Below are 22,357 nucleotides of genomic sequence, written 5' to 3' on the forward strand. Positions count from 1 at the left end.
CAGGACACACTTGGGGAGTCTTCCTCCTGATTCCACCTAGCAGCATTCCTGTGCTGACATCCCTGTGTTTCTCTCTAGCCGTAAATTGGTGTGTGCACGTGTCCATTTCTCTATGTGACACCTTATTCTCCACAGTTTAATCCAAGACCTCCACCTGCTCGCGCAAACTCCAAATCCTCCTAAAAGCTAAAAGACGAGTAGCATTTCAGACAGCTGGGCTGTCGCTCTTGGTTGGTGAAACGCAGAGAAGCGTGTAAGACACCATCGGCGCCAAGACGACGTAGTGACGCCTCGCCGAGACACTGTCTTGTAGGATTTAGTTAGCGTCACCTCATGATGCATAAAAAATGCATGCTGTTGCATATATGTATGTATGTGCATGGGGAGGACGGCTTTTCCCTGTGTCCTGGTTTAGTTTTCCGCTTTAGTGTCACAGCATCAAGTCATTCAGGAAGTCAGTCAATGTCTACATGGCAGCATGTCTGAGGCACTGATTCACATGCTAGGAGGGAGAGAGAGAGAGAGAGAGAGAGAGAGAGAGAGAGAGAGAGAGAGAGAGAGAGAGAGAGAGAAAGAGAGAGAGAGAGAGAAAGAGAGAGAGAGAGAGAGAGATGTCTAGACAGGGATGTAGCTTAGCTGCTCCGTGAAGCATGATAGCTAAGGTTGCGACAGGAGAAAAGGGTCGGACAGTGGAGACTTTGACATGTGGAGATCCAGAGGTTTTGGGAGAGCAGCACAACTGTCAGTCAGGGTGAATATATATTGCTGCGTGAGTGGGTGGATGGAGAATGCAGCTACGTGTAAGGGACAATAATATTATGTGATAACGAGTTTACAATGGAACTGCTGTTCATTGCTGTCACATACCTGAAGGAACATTTCTGTATGTGTGTTTCAGGACTGACTGTGTGCCACAATATGTCCATCTTTAACTGTATCTCCACTTCTAAGTTTTCTCTAGGTGTGTGTGTGTGTGTGTATACATATGCATGTATGTGTGTGGGCCCTAATTACCGCACTGAGCAAGGGTGACAGTTGGGCCCCCAGGGTGCTGCAGGGCATCTCCTGTAACCGTGGTGACTATATGAGGGTAGCAGCACACCCACAAACACACACACACACATTAAGTAGGACATTTCCAGATATGACCTCATTCAGTGGGAAGCAGCAGGGTAGTTAACGGAGAGAGGAAAAAAGGAAGAGTGAACAGACTGAGGCAGAAAAAGTCAGAGATAGATATAATAAGAAGATATAATTGTAACTATTCTGGTAAGTCCACCTCTGCAAGACATCACACACACACACACACACAACACACAATATTCAAACTTCAGTTGCTTCGGTGGAAAATTTCCATTTAGCAGATAATATTGTTTTTGTACTTACGAGTCACTGGGCTGGAATAATGATCACAATTGTAAGATGTATGTAGGGGTTTAGAGCATTCATTTATCTGTGTGTCTGTCATTATCTGTTCCGCCTTCGCTCTCCTTCTCCTCGTGTGTTTACAGAGAAGACAGATGAAGTGCAGGTATGCCTGCGAAAAACTAAAACTAGCAGACTGTATGACATAGTTCACTGCTTACAAAGTCCTGGACTGCAGCACATGGCTAGCACTAGATTGCAGTCTATGATTCAAGTGGTTTTCTATAATTCAGAGAGTCAAAGGAAAATAACTTCAGAGGTTTCTCTGCAGTCTCCCGCGTGAAAGGTTCAAACGTGCGGGTGCGCACACACACACACACACACACACACACACACACACACACGATCATACAAACGTAGATAACCATACATGTAAGCATTTGCACACATGCACACACAGTCGAATACACACAAATGTGTTCACACACTAGCACACTAGCCTGGTGCTTTGAAGGCTGAGACTCTGTTCCAAAGAGACAGGCTGCCAGAAGGAGTTGACCGAGCTTGGGAACTGATGAGCAACTCTCTCGGTTTCTCTCTTGAGTGTGTGTTTGTGCATGTGTGCTAGTGTGTGAGCATGCATGCATGAGCAAGTAAGCCTGTTTATGAATCCACGCATGTGTATTCATTGGTGTGTGTGTGTGTGTGTGTGTGTGCACAGGGCTGGTGTAAAGTTGTGTGTTCACAGCGATCGTGCACCTAGGTTACCTGAGGCCACTGAAGGCTGGGGTTTAATCTAGAGACTTTGGATGTCTCTGTGGCCTTCAACTCTGGTGCAATTAATCAAGATGGGGCTTGAATATAGAATGCGTAGTGTAAAACACAGGCAACATGCTGGACCCGATAAGCCCCTGCACTTCAGCCTCAACCTCACCTTTCCCCCCCGAGCCGGGGGAAAGAAAAAAGTGAATGGAAAAACAGGAAAGGGCGATGAAAACTAAAACAGATGGTGAGGGAGAAAGGAAAAGTGACAGAGAGGGTGAGACGTAGGGGTGAGAAGCAATTTGACGAATGAGAAGAGGGGAGGTAATAAACTGGAGTGACAAAAACTGAGTTATCAAGAGAGTGACAGATTGGAGAATAATAAATGAAAGATGTTGTTTTTTAACACTTAAGCAAGGGAAAGAAGCGGAGTGGAGGAGAAGGTGGAACAACTCCCCACCCTAGTCTTTCTTGTCAAAGTGTTTTCCCTTTGTGTTGAGGGACTACTTCAAGTGGGATGGGAAGGAAGAGAAAACGGGGGAGCAATAGAAAGAAAGAAAGAAGGTACAAGGGCAAACAAGGTGACGAAGTGGGAGAGGCAGAGAAAAGTCTGTTTGAAGTCCAGAAGTAATTTTCGAACATAGTAGCTGTGATAGAGGTAGCAAAACAGAGTTTGTGCGCTATGTCTACACATTCTTCACAGTGTCCGCACTTACGGGTTGAAGTGCCTGAATGCTTGTGTGTGAGATCGAGAGAGAGTGCACTGAAAGGTATTCGGTCCATGAAGCACTCAAGTATCAGTAAGGGACAAGGAGTGCATTGTGAAGCATCTCCGTAGAAGCCATCAAGTCACTTTTATGTCAATAGATCGCTATAACTTGCAGGCATTCCACCATGTTGGCTTGCAGCTCTCTCCCTGTGCAAAATTGAACAACCCAAACCTTCCAATGCTTCTGTTATCCTGATATAACTCTCCCCAGTGACACTTTAATGTATACTCAACCAACCACACCCCGACTGTATCCGACTCGGCTGCTTTTGAAAAATACAATGAAATTGATCCTGTGTTTTTTTTTTTGGAAAACACATATAGAGGGCATTGGTGGCGACTTGAGCCAGTGGGGTGAGCCTTATAAAACAATAAGATTAGAAGCATGTGCATTTAAAAAGATTAAATAACAAAGGTAACACCTACATACAATTGGGACTGCGACAGACCTCAAAACAAAGAATGCTCAGTAGCCATTTTGAAATAGAGGCATTTCAGTTAAAAACACGATAAAACGGAGGAAGTCATTGAACTGAGACCAGTTTATCGCTAGAACAGATTAAGTGTAACTTTCATGGCCACGGCTTCGTTTCCCCTTCAACCCACTGTGTTTCCCAATGGGGAGATAATCTGGGAAATGCAGCGATATCAGGTCCTCTCTAGGTTGCCTGAGAAGCCTTGTGAGACCCTCTGGAGATATGAGGCTTTGATATCAAGACCAATTATGGGGTATGGTCGCACACACACACACACACGCATGCACACACACACACACACTCCTTGGCCTTGGAGAGTGGTAGAGAGGAAAACAAAGAGAGAATGTGATACTGAGGAAACACTGGGCAGGCGGAACATGCTCTGATTTTATCAGCCAGTTGAGCTGGACTTGAAAACCAGAGATGATACAGACACAGAGGGAATGAGAGAGTAGAAACCAGACAGGCTGAAACAGACTGAAGTAGAGGGCTGTGTGAGTATGGGAAAGAGCTAAAAAACTCACGCACAAACACACAAACTCACTGCCATGTGTGCAAAAAAACCCAATACAGCCTTCAATATGCATTAACAAGCGCACACTCATTAGGCATGTGCGTTCGCACACACTCAAAGATTCACTGTGTGCATCAATGTGTAACAATGATACTTTTGAAACGCACAACACACTGTGTGCATGAGCATGTCTTTACACATATTGTATTGTACGCACGGGCACACACAAAGGCTCACTCCCAGCTTCTTGCAACAAACACACACACACACACACACACACACTGAAATTATGTGATAAACAGTTGTTTCCGGTCTGAGTCACCTCCATAGAGGATCCCTCAAGATTAGGTTTGGCCTCTGGCTCTGCTAATTGGAGCTTAAAGTCTGGTGTAGCCTCTGGGCAGTGTATGCTGCGTGTTGCACATGCTGTGTGTGTGTGTGTGTGGTTGCGCATTTGTATAAATTATGTATGGCAAGGGCTGTAGGAGAGTGGCCACACAAACAGCAGCTGCCAGAGCGAGCGGAGAGCCCGAGCCAGGCCAAAGCTATTGCAATCAGAGCACCGCCACATGACACGGACAGGTGGTTTGATAGAGAGACAGAAGAACGATCGAGAGAGAGTAAGATGACAGCAATATTGAGACAGAAAAAAAAGATGAAAGAGGAAATAATGGGACAGCAGGAAAGAGTACTCAAAGTCAGGGTAACATGTGATCTGAACAATTGAGGTACTAATGGTGACATTAATGAATTATTTATATCCAGACGTTCTCATTACTCAGAGCATTGCTTTCCCCTCATTGCTATTTTTGTTGTGCTATTATTTTCAGGGAACGTTCATCATCATACCTGCCGATAAAAAAGAAGAAAGAAAGTTGGCACTGTGTCTGGAACACATTGGTATAAACGACCAATGCAACTTACCAAAAGACCACTTCTTAGTCATTTATAGCTACTACCAGAAATACTTAACGTAAAAACTTTGTTGACCAAGTAAGTTTTAACTAAATGTTTATACAGATAAAGATTTGAATAAAATAGCGGTAAGTAAAATGGCGCTCTGTCTCCTGTCACTGGAAGTACAGTACAGAAGAATAGCAACTGCTATTAAGGAAAAAGCAGTTACTTTGCCACAACCGGACAGCATTACTACCTCTTGCAACCAAAAAATAAGCACTTTATATGTTTTACAGAGATGATTGGAAATATTATTTTCTGAAGCTTATTTTTATGTTACTTTAATTTCCTTCCTTTCTTTAAAGTATGCTATGCTATTCAATTAGCTTGTCTGAATGTAACTTGTAAACCTACAGTAATAACATGTTTGTTAAGTGATCCATCTATATCAGTTATAAATACTGCTATTCACTATCCTATATTTATATATGTTTATGTATATATATATATATATATTTACAAGGGTATATATAAAGATATATATATATATATATTTATATCTATATATATTTATAAGGGTATATATATATATATATATATGTATATATATATATATGTATATATATATATATATATATATATATATATATATATTTATATCTGTATATATTTATAAGGGTATATATATATATATATATATATATTTACAAGGGTATATATAAGATATATATATATATATATATATATATTTATATCTATATATATTTATAAGGGTATATATATATATATTTATGTCTGTATATATTTATAAGGGTATATATATATATATATATATATATATATATATATATATATATATATATATATTGTATATCACCATTCAGTCTAAAAATAGGAATTGATTGTCCATATTGCCCAGCCCTAATTGTAACCCTCATTCAATGACATCCTGCTAATTCTGTGGAGCACTCTCTCTCTCTTTCTGGCAGGAGAAGAGGCTATCACACTGGCCAGCTGTAGAGGAAGTGTTACCTGAGTAATGTCCATTGTGTGATAAGGTGACTACAGTTGTATGGCATTCTGCAGGAACTGAGAGCTCTGGGTGGGCTCACAGGTTACACTGGTTGCCACAGAACTTCAATCACTTTTTTCTTTTTTTCCATTGCACTACATCTGACAGGTGTGCTGCACTGTTGTCGTTTGTTGTTGTTGTTGTTGTTGTTTGCTGTCAACTTTGTGAGTGTGTTAACATGTGAGTGATGAACTTGACATTGATATTTACCAGGATGAATACTAAATGAACAGTTACACGCCTACTGTAGCTAGGATCTCTAGCACTGAGAGATGTCTCGTCTGCTGTGCAAATAAGTGAAACAATTCAATAAAGCTCCTGTTTTGGATTAAGCTCTTTGTGCCATGTATCAGCCTTGTACATTTTGCTACAAGGCGCACCTCAGGGACCAACATATTTAACAAAGCAATACACAGAATTTATTATTTTCACTGTGGTTTTCTAATTTTGCTCTCGTCCTTTACAAGTCCTATTGACTTTAGGTTAACTTTCTACACAAGGGCTCTGTCGAAGCATCACACACATGGCATTACTCACACAGACACATATACACACGCCGTATACTGACCTGAGTGACATGATCTTGTATGCATCTGGCAGGTAACACCGAGTGTTCTCCATCTGGGCGGGGTCAGAGTCGCAGATCTTGTCATCGGTGCGGCCGTAGTTGGCGCTCTCGATCATGATGACATCTGTGCCCGGGCAGCGCAGCTCGATGGGGTAGGACTCACAGGACAGCTCCCTCCGCACCACTGCCATAGGGATAGGGGCACGGCCGTAGGCTGGACACACAGACACAAACATTGGTACAAAGCTGATGTTTGATATAATTATAAGTGACCCTCCTGCCTACTGAAATGCTTTCTACTTATTTGTAGGGCTGTCTTTAAAATATGTGCACTGGATGACTAAATTGTACAAGAATAAAGTGTGTTCAACTAAAACTGCATTTGTACCCTTGTCATATAGACTAATTATCCACACTATATGAAAACAATAGCATCACAGAAGATTATTCATAAGGGCATGTCCACTGTCGCATGTGAACCGACTTGGTAATTACTGTTTTGCAGTTAACAGTTTTAGACATCACTCTAGATAGAGAATAATTGCCTGGAAATTTAAACAGGCATTTAGTGCTGCAGATATTATTCAAAGATGGCAATGCCTAATTATTCTCAGAAGTTGCAAATTTGATGCATACTGTATGTCCACTGTTACTGTCCGGAAAAAGGAAACATGTCATTAATTCCAATGAGATTGAAGTTACTGATCTGTCCCAGATCTTTTTACTGCTGCTGCTTTGCTTCCTTGCTTGTTTAATGAGTAGAACTGATGAAGACTGTCTTGGATGATGAAACACCTGCAAGACCAAACAGCACTCAATCTGCCATTGACTAATTAAGTCTAGATATCTTCTTATAACCTGAATGTCTGGCAATCTTCACAAAGGGAAACTGAAGCAGTGTCTGCACTGCAGTTCGCACCTGTGGTGCATAGAGGCATGGGATATGATGGGGCATGTGATCTTTATAGTCCCATAAAATTCCAAGGCAACACACGCTGTAACCCAAAACTACATTAAAAATGAAGAATAAAAAAATGGGCTTCAAGGGAATGTGAGCTTTTGAGATGTCTCACCTTGCAGCAGGTGCTGCTATCACTTTTGATATTCACGGCAGCCATTTTTGACTTTGTCATATTAGGAAAATCACAGGTGAAACAAATTTCATTAAGGATGGCTCAGTTCCATCAAGTCTCCAGTAAGCCATGACACTGAGTCAATACCTGGACCCTGAAACCAGCTCACCTGCATGGCATGCACTCATTTGTAATTCCTGCTGTGACAAGTCATATAATGTAATGTAAAATTGATCTCATGTGGTCAATCTGATTTTAATTTTGTTACGTTTTGCTGTATTTGATACTTGTGTACTATGACTATGATCTAATTATATTTGTATTAATATTATACTATGCATTTAGCAGATTGCAGATGTATGTATTACCTATTTTTTTTTTTTTTTAATGAATGTGTTAAAAGATAATCCTGGACTCAACATTCAGGTATCCATTCTTATCCTGCTGATTATGCAATTATACGCTATATAGATATATAGATATAGCTCATGCTTCCGTGCCATAAAACTCCATTGTCATCCAAATACTGGTACCCATACTGACATTATTCAACATGATGAAAGAAATGTATCTATTTTATATGTCCTTTTCCTTATAAATGATGTGTTTATTAACACACTAGATACATATTGTCTGTCTGATTATAGTAGCGACCTATGATATTGATGGTGTGGGGCCGGATGTTCCCAGGGATATTGGTTGTTGTGCTGTCGCTTGGATGTTGTTATTCTCTGTTCTTGAGAGCAACGAGCCCTGGGAGCATCAGGCATCATCCCTTGATAGATAGATAGGTTATCAGCTGAGGTGTGCTTGTTTTGTTCGGTTTCTTGACCTAGCCCCAGATTTTATTGTGTTTAATATTACACAGCTTTATAGTTTGACCTCATCTGAGACTTGAAGCTATTTCTGGTGCAATATACATAATATGCATTGTCCCAGTCGAATAAACAAATAAAATATATGAAGTCTGTAGTTTGTGGCTACACGGCCAGTGATCGTGACTGCTTGTTGCTCTGTCACATTTATTTGTGTTGAAGAATTCATCTTGTCAAGGCCCTCCGAATCATTTCTTAAAGGCACATACACACATGCACACACGTATGAACACACACACACACACAGTGAACAGACGACTACCCGCAATCTCAACACACAGACCTACAACATCCCTGAAAAGCGAGGCACAGCACCACCTTACTTGCTCTCCCTGTCACCATAACCATAGCAACCCTGTCCTCCCTCCCTTGGCCCTCTCATTGGCTGGAGGAGCGTCATGGTTACACGAATGCAGCAAAGAATCTGAATGAGCTCAATGACACTCTGCCCGGGTTCTTCTTAATACTGCCCTTCACCACATCACACACACACACACACACACACACACACACACACACACACACACACACACATATGCAAATGCTCTGAGTGATGACATGTAGAGGCAGATATCTGTGTGGTGCTGGTGGTACCTGAGGGCACTGCATTGATAATGACAGGCGGTGGCTTAGAGATAAGACTGATATATAAATGACATTTACTGAAAATGTCCTTTCTAATGAATACAAACACACACACGTATATCACCGCAGGCTATGATTAGACTTTAGGAACACATTCAGATAGGATGTGTGTCTAAGTAGTGGCTAAGGATTTGAAGGACGTTTTGTGTGTGTGTGAGGGGAGTGCTTGGGGCAGTGGGTCGTTATTGTGTTTATATGAGTGTTAGTTTATTAGTTCTCCAATGCATCATGTCCGCCTTCGTGAGCATGAATGTACATTTTGAAGAGAGGGTTAATTGAAGCGTGATCGGATCAATACACCATATTGTAAGGCAGCTGTCTAGACTGGCTTTGGATCAGATGTCTTACAGTGTTGTCTTACAGGGTCCCCGCTGGGCATAAAGAGAGCATTATGACACACACACTCACACACACACACACACACATACTATTAAAATAAAGAGTCTATCTGTATTTCAATTAAAAGCCACTCAGCCTTCATAAGCAGCAGTAAATTCTCTGACTTGCAAACACTGTCCTGTCTCGTCTATCACCGTTTAATTTATCTATTTATATCAGCTGCCTCACCGATAAAACATGCACTGTGTTTAACCTGCCTCCAAAGAACTCACTCTGCACACATTTCTGTCACTTTTTAAACAAACAAGCATGTGCCATCAAACAGCCCTTTTTTGATACAGACACATAATACACACATAAACGCGCCAATATTCATCCCTCTGTCTTTGCACACATGCAATAACGTGTGAGCTGGCAAGTGCATGTTAATGTGTCTGTCATTAGTTGTGTAAGTGGTGACAGAAACTTGGCAGCCACAGACCATACAGACAATCTTATTCAGACGCTCTCATTGCCTTAGGGGCTGAAACAAAAGAATATCGATTTTTACATTTGGGCCAAGAACAAGAGAGTGGCGAAAGAGGTGGATGGATGGAAAGAAGGAGAAGGAGAAGGAGAGGGTGAGAGAGAGAGAGAGATTTAAAAGGTGATCTCTCACTTGAACTGCCAAAGCATTTGGCCAGTGCCTGGTGTCTGAAATGTGGTTCTTCTGAGTTAGAAGAAAACCCACCACCTTTTTAAAGCGCTAAAGATTTGTTGAAGGATAAGGCTGGCGATAATCGACATTATGTTTTTCTTGCTGTCAATAAATCCCATTGGAAAAAAAACAACAATGAGTTAATCCTACGAACAAATACTGCCTGTGTAGCCAAAGCCTGATATAGCTTGTTCTTCTCTATGCTATATAGAGCTCCATTGTTGTCCATAAACTATTTATGTCCAGTATGTAAACTTCACTGTTCACCAAATATAATCTTTGTTGGATGTATGATATGAAAACCATCCAAACACTCCAGTCTTTGCAATTGTATTGAGTCAATGGCCAAGGACCCTCTTACCAAGGGACTCTTGAAAAAGGACTGAAACAATAAATGAATATTGCACAGATCAAACCCTGTGCAGATGTTTTTCCTATTATCGTCCAACCAAATATTAAAAACACATATGTGAGCTACACCATGCCACTGGGTTTCCTTATTAGGATTGACCATAGTCATTGAATTTTATTTTGAAATGTAGACTATTCTTCCACAGCTAACATTAAGTATGTATGCTTTAAGAAAATAATATTTTTATTAAATATATGTTTAGTAGGAATAAATAAGTGCCACAGACAGGGACAGGAAATGTTGAGAAATGAACTGGAATATATTCTTTGGTTGTTGTTTTTCCATATTTCTCTTGTAAAAACATATACCATGAAAAGACAACATCCTTACCTTTTAACACTGTGAAATGAGCTCCTCTCCAGTGACATTCACTTTAACACAATCATCGCATTCTTCCAGTGACAACATGATCAAAAAGTCCGCCCGCTCAGGTTGTACAGTGTAAATGCCAGAAATACACTCTAAACAACAGGGAAAACAAATGCCTGTATCTGTGTATTTGTGTCTTTATTTGTCTTCACATAACCCTGAAATAATGACAAGACACGGCTCGGTGGAAAAGATGGAGTGCTTGCTGCTGTGTGTCCTCAAGCTAAACTGTCTTTGTTTCAACTAATCCTTACTAAGTATAAACAGCGTGATTTGCATATGTCGACTTATTCTTTAGACATTGATGCAAATACCTTTGACTGAAACTCATCTCATGGTGTTAAAGCAAAGCCCGTGGTGTTTGTGTGTCTAAGTGACTTCCTGTGTGTGTGTGTGTGTGTGTGTGTGTGTGTTATAGGGAGGGTCTTTGTCCCTGTGGGTGTACAGTATTTCGCCGTTTAAAGTAAATCATCTGTGCGCATGCATGTCAGCGGGCATGTGAACGAGTCCATGCTTGAGTGTGTGCGCGTTGTACGTGTGTGCACGTGTGCGGGAGGTTTTCCTCACAACAGTGTGATTGACAGCAGCCATTAATAGGATTAAGTCCAAGTGGGCCAGAGCTCCCTGTAGGAATCTTCAAAGCCCACCGTCAAAGGGTAGACGAGGAAAAACGTACAAGCAGTCTACTGGGGCTGGATCTGCACTGTGTGCGTGTGTGCGTGTGTGTGTGTGTGTGTGTGTGTGTGTGTGTGTGTGTGTGAGAGTGAGAGAGGAATCTTAGAAGATCTGGAGAAAGATATAAATGTACACCACAATCAGATGGAGGATATGTGTAAATGAGCAAAGTGTTTCCTTGGTTTTACAGCTGCAGTGTTTCTAACAAGTACTTGGGTGTGTGTATGTGTGGGTGGAGGAGAAGTCATTACTTCATTTGTGGTTGTGGCTATATAAAGTCAATCTGAACATGCAGAACCAAACTTTATAGTTAATCTCGGCATGTAACGTGTCTCGTGTAGATGCACGCCTGCTAGTGTGTGGAGACTCATCCCAAGGGGTCGGTAGATGAGATACGACTTAACAAATACCCTATATTTTTTGAGAAAACTACAACAACAAGCTTTTATCTTTGTTGACTTGTCATAGTAGACAAAAGCACAGGTGTTACTAATGACATTAACACTGGCTCTGTTCTATTCAAGCCTGACATTAAGCGTGACAGAGTGACAGGGCCCCAGCATTGTTCATGCTGGGGCCCTGGAACTGAATTCAGCTATCATTACTTGTGTTACTTTTTGTCTTGTCCCACTGTGACATGTCAAAAACCCTTCCATGAAAAAATGGGATGACTCGTGTGTAGCTTCACTGCGACGACTGTTGCTTTCAGTTCCCGGGGCCTACGTTAAGCTAGTTGTTGATGATTAATATACCGCGGTTTAAAACAGACAGTGTTTAAAGCATGACACTGAGGCCCCTTATTTCAAACACCATGCATGCAGTTTATTTCAGACCTAATGTACTTTGAAAAGCACACCCTGGGCTTTCTAGTGATGTAACACTGGGGTGTGATCAACATAGCACATCTTCTGTCTTTTCGAATAGGGGGAATACAGCAAACACGCTTTATGGCAGTATTGGAGTAAAGTGATCATATTTATGAAGATATATTGTTTCTGTTCCTCATAAGAATGTTGTTTTGTATGTATGAGTGTCTTCATTTTATTATATTAACATTTTATAATGGATCATTTTAAGACTTTCAAAGTACACATTTTACCCATGTCCTTTGGGGGAGGGGGGGGACAGTGGGACTCATTTTCAACCATGTACTTCACAAAACAGAGCACTGAGTGAGGCAGAAAAGATTTTGTTAAAAATGATTGGGGAAGAGCCAGACAGTAATCTGCCATGAGATAAGAAGGAAGAGAGGCAGGCAGTTGAGCAAGTTTTAAATGTCGTTTTGTATCTGTTCCCAATCATCAAATGAAAAAGAATTAAAAAAGAAAATGTATTATTTTATTACCAAAACCATGCCTTGTAATGTACTTTCGGTTGAAACAGTTGACCAATTTAAAAAGAAATAAATCTTTGTGCTATGTTTCTTACATCCCAATTACTTAAATGATGTTAAATGAAACATCTAAATATTTAAACCTTGTTTTCTTCCCGTTCTCAGGAGGATATGTATTCTGGAGTATTACATATTAGAAACACAGTATAAAATAGTGCAATGTAACAAAACAGCACCGCTAACGACAGCCTTCAAAATGCAGCCCGGATGTTTACAGCTTCACTGTGTGTGGTCTTTCACTTACCAATGGCAATGGGAGCAAACAAGGTGGAGACGAAGAGCAGGCATCTGGTCCACATGACGTCTGAGGTTGACCTGGAAGTAAATATGGAGGTACTTCCTGCTGAGCCCAGACGGTCTTGTGGTGAGCTGTTTTTCTCACAGCTCAGTGTTCCCGACACCATACAGGCCTGCAAAATGAACAGAGAGGATTTGTTCACTTCATTTGTTCGCCATATCCAAACACGTTAAGATGCCAGTAGATTCAGCATCACACTCTGTATATCACACAGATTGCATTCTCTCAGCTGCTGATGATTAGACATCTAATTATTGTATTTGCTAATAAACTGTGGATTTTCATAGTTTTTTACCGAGAACAGAGAACCAACATGGCCATTCTCTAAAATTGTATCTTTAAAAAAGAATATCCTTCAAACAACAACTCTTCCTGATCCTACTGATAAACTGCTTAAACAACATGATACTTAAAAAGTTTATGCAGCAAAGGAAAATATTTCCCTGACATCTTGTTACTCTACTTACTTATGGCAGATTGATGCTTTAACAAACAGCACTTTACTAAGGTCAATGTAGCTTCCTGTAGACATGTCACAGTAGACTAGACAGTAATCAATAATTATCTTAAACGATGCTGAGAGAAATACAGAGCGCATGGAATCATTAAGAAGCATAAGAATAACAATAATAATAACTCAAATGGTCTTTATCAACAAACAAACCTAGCCTAACACAATATGAACCAACTTTGAATAATTTGTAGGGTATTAGGAAAAGTACAATTAGATGTGGCGTGCCGGAGGTGGTGAATAGAGCCTTCCTATAGAGTCTATTTATAAGTGTACTATATATAGACATGCCAATCAATGAAAAGAAGGAGATAAGGTCGATAATCATCAAACTGATCCTTTAATTATGCATGTATGCACACTGCTCTAGTGTAGACGGCAAACACTGTGCATTATGCAGCTGACAATAGCTGAGGAACTATTTCTAATTCCTCAGGCGTTTTTCTTTGAGATACAGCCAAGTAGTTCATCCATCATGAAGTTTTTCTCAAACAACTTTATTTTTATGTCTTTACAGTCTCAAATGATCTCACATTATGCTGTAACTGTATAGGAATCAAAAGCTATTATGATTCTTGTAGCATTTACAGATCCAATGCAGCTGAAATGATACTGAATATGAAACTACAGCAGGAACATTTATATAAATGCATACGACCACATGCATAATAATCCGTGAGCAACAAATATGTGAAGGAAATGTGAGACTAGATGCTAAATGTTGACCTTGTAGAATTATTTGCATAATGATGCCGCTGTCGGTATTAGGTTTCACTTCACTTGAAATTCCACATCAGCATCAAAGTGTGAAATGTATTGATGTTTCAATCTAATTGTTCATTTCATGGTCTATCAGCGATAAACAATTAATAAGAGGATGGTCTGTAAGATTAGTTATAGCAGTGACAGACCGGTAGGCATCATTTCTCCTCTTCTTTTTTCTAAACTGATTAAGCTGACCATAATTGTTCCCTCCCTTGCCCGGGCGCCCACTCGATCAACTGACATTTAAATCAATCACTTTCTTTCTGCGCTCCCAAAATCACTATTTCACTATGAAAAACTACAATATTTACCCATTTTCTCTCTAAAAGACTCTGAGGTTTGCGTTCGTACCCTATTTTATAAGTTCATTGTATCACATTTAGTCATTTACGCAATCGTCATAGTTGATTTTGAATAAACATAATTTTTCATGGAAATTGTTCAGAGGTGTAACAGCAGTCCTGTTTTGTTTACTGTTCTCAAGGGAACCCATACCCAGCCATGTAACATTTGTGGGTGTGTGTGTGTATCAGACGGAGAGAGAGAGACTGCAGAAATTTGCAACAGCTGGGGACAGATGGAGTAAAGTTGACAGGCAGAGCCATGGGAAATACATCATGTGTAACAGAGACTATTGATCAGTGTGACCATATCATTTTTGGCCCAGCAGAGACTAAGACAAAAGCCAGCTATCTCCATCATGCCATGCTGTGAAGGCAAATAGCGGCCTTGGCACAGTCTCTCCTTTTAGATATTTTTGGAAAGATACAACTACTGCTATAAGAATACCAGATTGTCAGAATGACGCAGACCTTTCCATAACCACCAGAGACGTACAAGATATGCATAATGCATCTTCTGAACATCTACAATGACAAAAAGCCTCATGCTGCAGACAGGACAGATAGACAGATATGCCCAGAGGCATATGCACACTCCAGCTCTGAATCTCTGGGAGCAGACCCATACCAGAGACAAACAGTATGATAAGAGCTGTGTAGTCATCTGGGGTTTTATTGACTCTGTTCTTTTTAGGATGTCAAAGTAAATCCTTGAAATTGAAAATCAATTTAAAATTATTGTGATAAAAAACAAAACAGACTTAAATTACAGTCAGAGCGGTTGTAGGAGAAAATTCTATTTGCATTCTAGCATTAAATAGTCAAATAACACTTGATCCAGTCAGTGTATTTCATTTAAATTGTGCAGAAGAAACGCACGTTTTATTTTCCATTTATTTTCCCGATCTAACAATACTGACCTGTTCTTGTGAGAAATGAAATGGAAATGCTGCACATTTTCAAAAATCTGAATTTAATTTTTTTTCATGTGACCTTTAATTTAACAAGTTTGGTCTCTTGATATCAAAACCTATTTTTCAATAAAGTGCTGGTCAACTATGGCAGCATAGTTGTTGTTACACAAACCAACACAGAAGGAAAAGGAGTAAAAGTAAGAGTACGGTCTTAATCCCGTGATTCAAATTGCCAGTTTGGATTACCTCAGGCTTTCTTTCAAACCTTCTTCAAAATAACCTTGAGTGCTGCACTTACAAACATGTTCAACTTTCTCAACATCAGATAGTGCAACTGATTCGATGGATAGTGATTTGATATCTGCTAACGCTTCCTGACAAATCCATAATGGCACCAAAGTGATAGAATCACAATAGATGGACTTTATTCTTCTACCCGCTTAAACAACTCAACAAGCTGCCCCATTTTGATTGATTGGTCTCTAACCCGGTTGAACATGAGCAATCTGACCAGCTGTCCCCAGCTAGACACAGGAGGCGTACACTGACATATGGCTGGACGCCACCTGCCACAGCATTCCACTGTTCCATAATTCAAAAGCTATTCCATCACCCCGTATGCTGCACCACCCATCAGTTAATTAACCCTATCATTTCCACCATGCTCACAGTGCCTTTACCAGTCAATAATTGTGTTACTGCCTTGAGATATCCAGGACTAATCTAAACTCACATCACTCAAATTATATTGATAATTCAGCAGGGCGGCATACTCCCATATGCTCAGATAATGACGTAAAAATATGTTCCATCTGCAGAGGCCTCAATGCATAGATAATGGTGATCGCCCAAAGCATTGCCCGGTTCCTCTAACCTGTTTTCTTCCATTATCTCAATGGTTGGTTAATATATTATGAATAAACAGGCAGTAATGGTGCTAATTACCAAAACATATGCAAAGTGTTTACACCCCGTATTCATCAGATGATCGTGCACATACGGTCTGGCAAACATCATATGCCCCGTCTGAACCCACTCACTGTTGAAATGATGAAATAATCGAGCCATATATTTTAAATGAACTCAATATTTCTGATCCTGAGCTAGTTATATTCCACCGGAGACCCATCCCTGGCAGATAAGCAGCATCTGCATAAAACTGAGCAAAACGTCAACTAATAAGCAGGATCAGACGAAAATAAATCGCCGTCCCTGGATCAAAGTCCTTTACCTGCTGTTTCAATCCTTCTCTGCGACAGTCATATCCGCTCGGTAGACGTCTATTAAATATTCCATAAATTTAAACATGCATTCTTGTTCTTTTCAGACTAGTTTGCCCCCCAGGTTCATATCTTCATATCATATACAACTCACAACATCTGTGACCCAAAATATTTTTTAGATTAGATTAAAAGTGTGATCTTATCAAATATAGTTAATTATTTCTCAGAAGCTATTATTTAGTGCAGCACTACGACAAGCTGCTCGCCAGAAGTAACTTGGTTTCTATGTTTTATATTTTCCTGTCCTGTCGGCGTTAACAGAGCTGTTGCTGGGGCCACTACACTCACAGACTATATTGCATGCATCCATGAACTAATTGATGTTGGGCTGATATGCCCATGTGCACCCAGGCAGCCTGACCGTGTGTGTGTGTGTGTGTGTGTGTGTGTGTGTGTGTGTGTGTGTGTGTGTATATATAATCCCCTAACGAGAGAGTCTTGCCTGTCACAGCACTCCTCATTCGGGGATTCTCTCTTTCACTAATGAGTGCTGACCGGACTGGGCTACTTTGTCAACGCACGTCACGCGCACATACACGTGCATGTGCCCTCACACACCCACACATTTACACACACACACACACACACACACACACACACACACACACACACACACACACACACACACACGCTTATCACTAGGAGACCAGATGCCCTATACTCCCTCAGCCTCCAGGCAGAGAGTCTCAAATGTGTCCATGCTGCGTTAGTAGTCTACCCTGTGCCTATGCCTAAAAGAATACTATGTGGATGTGTGCGTGTGTAAGTCACAGAAAGAAAAACAATGTAGATACAAATTCTACTCCATTTGTACTCCATATATAACTGTATTTACATGTTCTCCGTAATTAGAAACACATAAGATGGGATTCTTCAGTTGTAAAAATACAACATGCTCATCATTAGTCTCAATTTGAAGAAATAATTTGTTAAGATTTGTGATGATGAAGTACAGTCAGAACAAGCATTTTCTGTTTCTCCTTAAACAATCTAAATACACTGATGCATATACCATCAAATGTTCATATGCATTTAGTTATACCAGTTAGTTTTGCAGTAGCTATATACTATAACTGCAGAGGAAAAACCTTGGCAGCTTTATGCATTTTCTTCTTTCCCCTGCCATTTTTCTTTATTTAGAATTTCTTCACCTGTTCTTTTCTTTCCTCTCTTTAGTCTCTTCAGTTGTTCATTCTTTGCTCTGCTGGAGAGAACTCTGAGCGGAACAAAGCTCAGGGGGCCATGCAACGTGTTCAGTAAAATGGCATGTGTCCGCCAAGCTACGGTAAATTACCTCCAGTTGGCTTGCTAGGGTAGGTTTAACCACCATGGTCTGTGTGTGTGTGTCTGTGTGTGTGTGTGTGTGTCTGTGTGTCTGTGTGTGTGTGTGTGGGCGCAATGGAGTGGGTTGGAATCAGGCTGTGTGGGTGACAGAATCTGTGAGTGGGTATGGGTAGTGTTGCAAATTATGATCAGTGCAGGTAGGTAGGCTGGGAGAATTTTGATTAGAGTGACCATACACACACACACGCACACAAACACACACACAAATTCAGGTAGCTAATTTGGCAGAAAAGAGCTGAAGAGATGACTAATCAGGGTAGGACCTAGTGGGAGTCTGGCCTGTGACCTATAATGAGAAACATAAGACACACGTACACCTGCAAACAAACGCATGCACACACCCGATGCACAATGCAATGGACACACTATGATGAGTGATTTTTTAGTAGAAGACCCACCCTCTTAATTGCAATGTGCTGATGACGGCGATACTGATTAGCAGCGAGTGGTCCCTTGGTGTGACCAGAGGCTCGAGGAAAACATACTGTCAGCTCCCAACAATATGAATGTCTTGACATGTCAGCCACAACATGTATCCGTACTGTTGCATGTGCCAGGGTGTTTTGGTAAAGGGGGTAGTTTGCATACAAGCCCCCTCGGACCACATTAAAATCACAATTAATAACAAGTCAATGTCACATGTTTGTGCTGACCAAATCTTAACTCAACAAGACAAACAGTCACGTCAGCTTGTGCCTCTCATTCCAAATCTATACCAGCCAAATGCAGTATGGCTGCACACCACTGGCTATTTTCTAACATGCACAGAATAGACACACAGGCAAGTGCACACATGTGTGTGTGAGTAGGTGGGTGAGGGGTGAAGGGTGAGGGGTGAGGGGTGGGTTCACTGTAGGAATGTGCACAATTGTCACCATGCCCTAAAGATAAGTGGCCTGGCTGGAAATTTATTTCATACAGCGCTGGTTGTAAATCCTTTGTGTGGCGTTACAGCAAAGAACTGCAGAGTGTAGCCTTAAAGGTATAGGTCACCCCCACATCAGTGTTACATGTTGGTCATGTGGTCTCAATTCAAAGTCCTCAGTGAGGAATGAATGGCACTGTCTAGTCATATGTATCATAATGCTTGATTTTTGTAATCCCCCTATTTGTTGATTTTTCAATTTTCTCATTAGGCTTTTACATAGCTTTTTTATAATATTTTAATTAAAGCATTTATTCAATTTGAACATGTTATGATCAGGAATAATGGACTGTGACGGAGCAGAGCACGGCTGTATTTGTACTCATTTGCATTAAGCATGAGAAACATTTTTGTTTTAAAGAGATCTACCCCTTTAATTTCCATGTCCACACTAAAAGAGTTCAAAGCTCTTGGCTGTGCACCTCATCCTCTCCTTCTCTCCGTGTTAGACATTCTATGCCCGTCAGAAAATTGTGTCTGGGGAGGCTCCGGCTTTGACCGGACCACTGCTGTTTCCGCATGGCTGCCTCTGGCTGCTCCGAGGACGCTCCCAGAAACCCGATGCGCCGAAACCACCCTGAAAATCAACCGACGACGACCTCGTCTGTAAGGCACTGCTGTTTTGATTCCTCACCGCCTGGCGGCTAGACTGACACCGTGCTCTGCTCTGCTCTGAACTTTCTAATGCTCCAGTCTAATCAACTCTACACACCCTCCTTCCCTCGTGAGACAAGACGGGATAAGGATAAGATGTGCACGGGAGAATGGAGCGAGGAGAAGTGGAGGAGAGGAGATGGGAGGGGAGAAGAGATGAAGGATATGAGAGGGGGAAGACGATAAAGGAGGAGATGCATAGATGAGGTCAGGAAAAAGGCTGAGGATGATAGAGATGGAAAGATGGGATAAAGGAGGAGTTGCAGAGGGATGGAGACAGAGAGGATGGAGGGAGGCAGCGGGAGAGAGGGAGTGCCAAAAGCGATCAGAGAGAGCCAAGTAGAATCTTGAAGTGAGTTAATAACCTGGGGCATTTATCTTTTTCGTCACTGTACTCTTGATACCCGAAAATGCTTGGATAAAAAACATAAACATAAAACAAAACCTGCAGACATCAGATAGTAATATGAAAATATCAAGTGATAAATGTAACGGGAGAAACATGAATATTAAATATAATAAAATAATAAAATATATATAATGACCTACAAAGCTGTATGTAGCTACATATGTGCTCAAAACTAACTTTTCTGACTTAACAATAACATGTAAAAATAGAGATAGAACCAAACTGCAGTGACTTCACTCCAACTAGTAAAGGCAGGTCAGAGCACAGTCACAGCTAGCCTTAGCTAAAGCTAATTTACAGGCTTTTCCAACCTGATGCCTATCATTGTAAAATGTATTTGGATGCTCAGTCATTTTACTTATTGGGAGAGAGAGCACCCTCATTCGGATTACTCTCAGCCAATCAATTAAGCAGAGGATCCCACATAAAAACATGGCCTCAGGCTTTTTATACACCAAAGATGCAACATATTTCTCCTCTCATTGAAAAACTGATGTCAACTGGGACACTCTGACTAGCTGTCAATACCCAAGAACTGCGCCCTCCTCTAGCGTCAATAAATTGAATGTGCAATTCATCAGCCCAACTCTAGGAGACAGTATTACTAATTAAAAAGGAGCTCGTAAATTCGACATTTTACAGGCCCAACTCAGCTTGTAAATACACTGTAAATAAGTGGGTGGCTTCATGGGCAGATGAAGGCCTGTGTTTGTGGTGAAACTCCTGGCGATGTGTTCAAGGAACAGCAGGCTGATTGCAATTATTTTGATGTTTGCTACTATTGTGCACGTTTTATTCTCTCTTTGGGGATAACAGCACGCTGCGTCTTTACACTTCCTATTCTATTCAACTTTCTGTTCTGTTGTTGCATTTGCTGCATATTGCATGCTGTTATGTGTTCGTTTTGAAGCTCGTTGGGTCATATCTGATTGGATTAGCGGTTTGAGAGGACACGTTTGTCGGGCCACTTAGAGCACTCCGTGGTACAGATGGAACCCTGAGATCTCCGGGGAGAACGCTGGGTCATATTTGGGATCTAAAAAAGCATAATGCCTTTGTAGAGTCGGCAAAATCTGCACACCAGGTGTTGGTGTATATTTGCGTAACTATCCCCAAGGCCAAAATATGCTTGCTGTAAATAAGAATGCATTCTGAGTCAACATCCCTGGTTAAATATGTCTCAGATTATCACGGGCTTAGAGATACTGTGTATTCAAACTTGCACGCACACAAACAGGCTCACGTATTCTTACCTGTTATAGTGTACTTTGCTTTGTCAAAGTGAAATGAAACCCCAGAGAATCACATCTCAATGGCAGCTGGACGTCCTAGTCCTGGAGAGGCAGAGAGGAAGAGGAGACAGAAAGGCAAAGAGAGAGGGGAGAAGGGTGGGGGTTATTCGAGCTCGGTGAACTGAAGTCCCTGTCATTTTTCACAATAGAGACCGATAGCCATAATATGTAGTGAATGTGGGGTGCAACGTGAATAATGGCCCCCGCCACATTGTGTGAATAGCCATAACCCACTCAAACACAAGAACCAGGCAGTTCACAAGCCACTTTCACTCGTGATTGCTTGTTTAGTGTTTGTGTGTGTCTGTGTGCTGCATGTACACACGCTCGTGTATGTGTGTGTGTGTGTGCTCTGCCTTGTAATGACCTCCTAAGTGTCAGGGTATCAAAGTCTATAATGGTCTATCTCTGTGCTCGTTGGCAGTTTAAAGCTAAAAAGCTCTCTCATGCTATCGTAACTGGTTTATATGGGTGGCATTTCACTGACAAATGTCAGACACTTTTCAGAAAGGAAAATTGTTAGCTCTGTTACTAGAATGCAGAGAGGCAGTTAGTCACAGTTAGACTCTGTATCTTATATCTTTTTCTATCTGGGCCTTGTGTCCTTTCCCTATCTTCCCCTGTTTTCCATCACTATGTACTTTTGTTCCACATAGTTGCCCTTCTGTTTTGGAGACAACCTCTCTGGCTCCCTTATCTCTCTCTCTCTCTCTCTCTCTC

The 22,357-nt window shown here is 41.0% G+C and overlaps 1 protein-coding gene across 6 annotated transcripts in view; it reads right to left on the bottom strand.

Moving 5' to 3' along the window:
* adgrl3.1 (adhesion G protein-coupled receptor L3.1) overlaps window positions 1-22,357 on the bottom strand; it is a 97,997-nt gene that overhangs the window by 65,574 nt on the left and 10,066 nt on the right. For all 6 annotated transcript variants that reach the window (XM_029448804.1, XM_029448652.1, XM_029448487.1 and 3 more), the window contains exons 2-4: window positions 21,599-21,679; window positions 13,146-13,311; window positions 6,424-6,637 (exon numbers count right to left, since the gene is read on the bottom strand). In XM_029448804.1, the coding sequence (XP_029304664.1) occupies window positions 6,424-6,637; window positions 13,146-13,305 (374 nt within the window). In that variant the 5' untranslated portion in view covers window positions 13,306-13,311; window positions 21,599-21,679. The remainder of the gene's footprint in view (window positions 1-6,423; window positions 6,638-13,145; window positions 13,312-21,598; window positions 21,680-22,357) is intronic.

The sequence above is a fragment of the Cottoperca gobio genome, chromosome 1, assembly GCF_900634415.1.
Source record: "Cottoperca gobio chromosome 1, fCotGob3.1, whole genome shotgun sequence".
Lineage (NCBI taxonomy): Eukaryota > Metazoa > Chordata > Actinopteri > Perciformes > Bovichtidae > Cottoperca > Cottoperca gobio.